This window comes from Pinus tabuliformis, chromosome 6, assembly GCF_031772625.1.
Source record: "Pinus tabuliformis cultivar Carrire ecotype Pingquan chromosome 6, CPIR1, whole genome shotgun sequence".
NCBI classification, from domain to species: Eukaryota; Viridiplantae; Streptophyta; class Pinopsida; order Pinales; family Pinaceae; genus Pinus; species Pinus tabuliformis.
In genome coordinates, this window is record NC_142292.1 from 1,990,183,463 (window position 1) to 1,990,190,337 (window position 6,875).

The 6,875-nt window shown below is 33.3% G+C and overlaps 1 protein-coding gene across 1 annotated transcript; it reads right to left on the reverse strand.

The window, feature by feature from the left end:
• Nucleotides 1-5,898: 5,898 nt before the first annotated feature.
• LOC149267215 (uncharacterized) lies at nt 5,899-6,558 on the reverse strand. Its single transcript, XM_089410521.1, has one exon. The coding sequence runs from the start codon at nt 6,556-6,558 to the stop codon at nt 5,899-5,901; it is 660 nt and encodes a 219-aa protein (XP_089266647.1).
• Nucleotides 6,559-6,875: the final 317 nt, after the last annotated feature.

The window sequence follows — 6,875 nt, forward strand, 5'->3', positions numbered from 1 at the left end:
AGGGATCCCCTTTTCACTGGAAATTTTTGGACATAATTATTTTCTTATCTTGGTACTCAGTTATCTCATAGCTCATCTTGTCATCCTCAATCTGATGGGCAAACTGAGATAGTAAACAAATGTTTGGAAGGATATCTTCGTTGCTTTGTATCTGATAAACAGACACAATGGGTCAAATGGTTAACTCTAGCTGAAAGGTAGTATAACACTTCCTTCCATACAACAACAAAAATGACCCCATTTATGGCACTTTATGGATATCAACCACCGTCAATCAAATCATATTTAAGAGAAAATTATAAGGTTCAAGCAGTGGAACATCACATCGAACATCAACAACAAGTCCTCCAACTCTTAAAGGATAACCTTGTGTTGGCACAAAATAGAATGAAACAATAGGGAGATCAACATCGCAGCGAAAGAAGTTTTGATGTAGGTGATTGGGTATTCCTACGGCTACAACCATATAAGCAAATGTCCCTCAAGCAAGCTAAGAAGGATAATAAATTATCACCAAAGTATGATGGTCTGTACAAGGTGTTGCAAAAGATTGGTACTATGGCATACAAATTGGAGCTTCCTACAGCTTCTCGATTGCACCCAGTTTTCCATGTTTCATGTTTAAAGAAGGTTATAGGCGACAAGCTCCCAGTTTAAACAATATTGCCAGAACTTGACGAGGAAGGAGAAATTATATTGGAACCGGAAGCAGTCACAAAAACAAGAACTCGACAGCTACGAAATCGATCAATTTCGGAGTATCTTATCAAATGGAAGAACTTATCCACTGAGGATTCCACATGGGAGGATGAGAATTTTATACAAAAGCATCCAGAACTACTCAAGCGTTGAGGACAACACTTTTTTGAAGGAGAGGGGCATGTTGGGTCCATATAATACTAGTGATTACCCCATTAATATTGTAGTTGCATCCCTTATTAATATTTTTGTGCCCCTATTATTCCCATATTGTTATTATTGTGCCCCATAGAATCCCTCTATTGTTATTTTTGTGTCTTTATATTATTATTGTTAGGTCGGCTGGGTTATATTGTGGCTCCTTAGACTCCTATATATATAAAGGAGGTTTTTTCATTTGAATCATCCAAGAACTGTTCATTTATGTAATTTAAAGTAGGTTGCCCCCTCGAAGAGGCTGAATTCTAAGGCGTTGATCAATCTTTTCTATCTTTTCTTGAGCTAGTTTCATAACATCAAAAATGAGGAAATCGTCACTCCCTGTAAAAATCAAATCATTTACATATAAAACAACAATAATAAGCTTACCATCACTCTCTTTGATGTAGAGAGTAGGTTCTCCATCACATTTGTGAAATCCATTGTCCGTCAATTAAGTGTTTATTATGACATACCATGCACGTAGTGCTTGCTTCAGCCCATAAAGAGCTTTCCTTAGCCTATACACCTTGTCCATACATTATATCCGAACTACTTGTCGTCAAATACATCAAGATTCCCACCATACTTTTTTATAATGTCAAATTGACATTGTTATTGCAATCTTCTTTGCTCAACTTCAACCCCATGACAGTTGGAGTTGGTGCAGGATTGTATATTAAATGTCTCCAAAATCACCACTACGTACATTGTTTGAGAAATAAAAATACCATTTGTTTTTTTGCTTCACTTATATGCCCAAATAATACATTAACAACCCCAAGTTAGTCATTTCAAACTCACTTTTCATGACTTCTTTGAAATAAAAAATGAGGAAATCGTCACTCCCTATAAAAATCAAATCATTTACATATAAAGCAACAATAATAAGCTTAGAATCACTCTCTTTGATATAGAGAGTAGGTTCTCCATCACATTTGTGAAATCCATTCTCCATCAATTAAGTGTTTATTCTGACATACCATGCACGTAGTGCTTGCTTCAGCCCATAAAGAGCTTTCCTCAGCCTACACATCTTGTCTTCTTGTTCTTCTACCTCATAGCCAGATGGTTGTGCAACATATACTTCCTCTTTCAACACTCCATTCAAGACTGTTGATTTTACATCCATTTGATACACTTACCACTTATGTTGTGTGACAATTGACAACAATATACGAATTGTCTCCATCCTTGCAACTAGCGCAAATGTCTCCACATAATTTCTTCCATGTTGTTGCTTGTATCCTTTGACAACTAGCCTTGCTTTATGGCTTTCAATATTTCCTTCAATGTTTCTCTTAGTATTATAGACCCACTTCACTCCAACAACTTCTTTTCCATGCGAAAGTTCCACTAACCCCCATGTATTATTCTTTTCTATTGCTTGTATTTCTTCATCCATTTCTATGATCCATTTTTTGTCTTTGACCGCACCCTCAAAATGGATTGGGTAATCTACATGAAAAAACAATGAAAATAAGGAATTTAGAATTGCACTAGTATCAAAATCACTTTCTCATAAATTTCACTTAAATTTATGAAATTTTGTCTTCTTATGCTTTCAGAAGATGGAATTACCATGTCACTTGATGTTGTTATAGAGGTAAATGGTGTTCCGGTTCTTTGCGGTGTGTTTGGAGTAGTACTTTCTTGCCTATGTAACACTGTCCTATTATTTGTTGATAGTGTCACTTAGTGACTACTTAGTTGAGGAATTATGGTCAATTTCAATTTTTCTTCACGTGGTATACATGTTTTCACATTGATTTTCTTCTCGAAACTTCCATCCCATGCTTCCTCTTCTATGAACTACACATCTCTACTGATGACGACCTTATTTAATGGATTGTAGAGCTTGCATGCTTTGGATTCATAACTATATCCAACAAATATGCATTTCTCCCCCTTGCTATCCAACCTCTTACATCATCCGGGACATGTGCATAAGCCACACATCCGAACACTCTCATGTGATTGACACCATTCTTTCTTCCACTCTATGCCTCTTCAAGAACCATATTGTTGACACTTTTGGTTGGACACCTATTAATGATATATGCTTCACAAAGGACAACTTTAGCCCAATTGTCATTTGGAAAATTCTTTTCCTTCAACATACTCCTTTCGATTTCCATTATAGTCCTATTCATCCTTTCCGTGACACCATTTTGTTGAGGTGTATATCTTGTTGGAAATTTCTTGTGAATTCCATGCTCCCTACAAAAACAAAGGAAGTCATTTGGGATGTATTCACCACCTCTGTCAGTCCCCAAAAGTTCAGTGTAGTGTTCACTTTTTTTTTCAACAAGAGCTTTCTATTGGTGGAAGCATTCAAACACTTCACTTTTCTTCCATAAGAAGTAGACCCATGTCTTCCTTGTAAAATCATCTATGAAATTCAAAAAATAATAGCTGTCTGCGTTGGTCCACATAAATCTGGATGGAAAATATCCCATGGTTTCTTGGAATTTCTCATTGATGCAAATCTTGGGACAATACTTTCATGAACTGCTTAAAAAATACACAAGAAGGCTTTTGAATCCTTGTTCTTGTTGCCCCTCAATAAATCAGTTTCTATGTAGAAGAGGGATTTTGAATCCTTTTTCATGTTGCCCCTCAATAAATCATTTTCTACATGTGTCAAACCATTGTATGTGGCTGCATCTATTGGTTCTTGAAAACCATTCTCCACCAAAGAAAACAAAGCCTTCATTGTAATAGCCCAAAAAATCATTTTCTACTTGTGTGAATGCATTGTATGTTGATGAGTATGTTGGTTATTGAAAATCAGTATCCACCAAATCCCAAATATATTGAGAAGAAAACAAAGTCTTTATTGTAACATCGCAATAATCATAATTTTTCCCATTAAATTGAGGTATGTGAGAATTAGTGAATATTGTATTTGATGCTACTATTGCTATTTCTTACTGTTATAAAGAAATTTCTCCAATGCCTTTTAAGTCCCAATAAAAGCAAACTGTGATGCCACGTGAAACTTGAGGCATAGGATTATTAACAACCTCGTTGAGAAATTTGCTTTACAAATCCTAAGCCACAATACTTTGCAAAAACACGTTGAATAAAAAGTACCATAAATTTTGAAGAGCCGATGGTATGCTAAATTTGTAATTTGACTGAATTTGGTGGCTTAGGCCCGGGCACACTCACAAAATGTCAATTAGAGAAACTTACAGTAACAAATATAAAAAAAGAAAATAATCTTGGTAATTCTATAGAGCAGAGATTGGTCAAGAATGGCAGGCATGGTCCCATAGCAGGATCGGATAAGGAATGTTGCTGGTTACAAGCTGTTGAAAAGTACAAACATTGTTAAGTTCACAAACTTCTATATTAATTTTTATACCTATTCATATTCTTAAGGTTTACAATCACGATTTTTTTTAAAAAAATTATATATTTTACAAACTAGAATTTGATCTAAAATAAAGAGACTTTCAATTCCAACAATTGATAAAAGGTATTTTTGCTAAATTAATATTCAGTTATTTCAAATAAAACTAATTTATTTATGAATATAAATAATTAGATAAATAAAATTTTTCAAAAAGTTAAAAACCAAACTATGAGATTCATTTATAACTACTTATAGATAAGTTCTAAATTATCATAAATTTAACAGAAACTAGAAAGCCCGATAACAAGATTCCAAAATATTTTAGACAAACTTTTTATACATAATATATACACTATATTAATATTTTAGACAAACCTTTTATACATAATATATAAACTATATTTCTAGGAATACTCTAAGACTGCAATAATGGAATTTGATTGCTAAACTATGAATTCTTACAATCTTAAATAAAATAAAATAATGCATATTTAAAAATTAAATAAAATGTAACTAATTATTCCCAATTATTCCCCTTTCCTAATTTTAATTAAATAAAATGTAACTAATTGTTCCTAATTATTCCCAATTATTCCCCTTTCCTAAAATGTAACTTCTCAAAATTTTCTCAATTATTCCCCTTTCCTAATTTTAGTAACCAATCCAATTATTTGTGTGAAAAATGAGTCTACATTCCCAAACTCCTTCATACAAATTGTTTCAAAATCTCTCATTAGAATTTGTGGTTCTATTGTCTTTATCTTTTCCCTGCCTTACTAAGTTGTCTAGAGAGTATCCCATGGTTTCTTGAACTTTCTCACTCATGCAAATATTGGGACAATACTTCTGCTTCAGAAATGCAGAAGAGTGCTTCTGAATCCTTGTTCTTGTTGCCCCTCAATAAATTAGTTTCTATGTAGAAGAGGGATTATGAATCTTTTTCATGTTGCCCCTCAATAAATCATTTTCTACATGTGTCAAACCATTGCATGTAGCTGCATCTCTTGGTTTTTGAAAACCATTCTCCACCAAATCCCAAATATCTTGAGAAGAAAACAAACTCTTCATTGAAACATCCCAATAATCATAATTTTTCCCATTAAATTGAGGTATGTGATAATTAGTCAATATTGTATTTGATGCTACTATTGCTATTTCTCACTGTTAAAAAGAAGTTTCTCCAATGCCTTAACAACTTTTAAGTCCCAATAAAAGCAAACTGTGATACCACTTGAAACTTGAGGCATAAATTCACTTTACAAATCCTAAACCACAATACTTTGCAAAAACAGGTTGAATAAAAAATTTTGAAGAGCCGATGGTACCCTAAATTTGTAATTTGACCAAATTCATTTAAAACTACTTATAGATAAATTCTAAATTGAAAATCTAAATTATCATAAATCTAATAAAAACTAGAAACCAGAATAACAAGATTCCAAAATATTTTAGACAAACTTTTTATACATAATATATAAACTATATTTCTAGGAATACTCTAAGACTGCAATAATGGAAGTTGATTGCTAAACTATGAATTCTTACACTCTTAAATAAAATAAAATAATGCATATTTAAAAATTAAATAAAATGTTTAATAAGATTAATAAAATAATCTAAATTGTTAAGATTCCTTCATTTCACATGTCTCCAGTGTCTTCCAAAATTTTGTTGGACCACCGGCAGCATATTCCAAAGGCATTGCCAGTGAAAATTTCACGAGTACTTTCATCATATGCCAATGCAGTGATACAGACCATTGCCCTTTTTCTCATTTCAGAACAGTGGGAACTATCGGATTCAATTTTTGCCAGGCATTCTCCAACGACAATGTTCAAGACATTGATAGTACTTTTATGTATAGGCATAGAAGGACATATACACATGAAAATATCTTGTCCCCGGGTGATGTAAGGACCACCAAACAAATTACTTCCAGATAGTTCGAATTCTAGGAACGTGAACAAAATATCCCCTTGTAGATTACAAACGTGAATGTTGTTACTTATCGTATAATACACAAACTGTTCTCTTTTATCTAAATAGTACGGGCAACACTGTGCTTGAATCTCTGTTGTTTTTATAACTTCAGGTCTTTCAGAAGCTATATTGATGATTTGCATTTTCATTTCCTCTTGCTGTACAAGTACCGTATCACTACCACACAGTGCAATGAACACAACATAATATTGAGGATGCACATGAAGGGAAATTTGCTTGCCAAGTCTTCCATCGAACTTGGAATAAACTTTCAATGAGATTTCACCTGAAGAACTATTATCAACGTTATATATCCCCATCTCCCTATTACAAGGAGATAAAAACCTAAAATGTGAATTTCCCCAAGGAGTGACACTTTCATCTGGTATGGTAAACAACTTCCTGTACTCTTTCAATTCGAAAATTGTGAATAATCTTTCATTTTCATTATACATCATTCCCCTGCAATTTGGAATATCAAAATCGCAATCATGTATTGTATCCAATGGAAAATATATTTCTTGCGTTGTAGTTTGTCCTGTAGTTTGCTGCCATGTGTCAACTCTTTGCTCCTCATGAAAAAAATTTCACATCTTCTTGCCAAACACACCAATAAAATGTTTTAATCTAAGAAGTT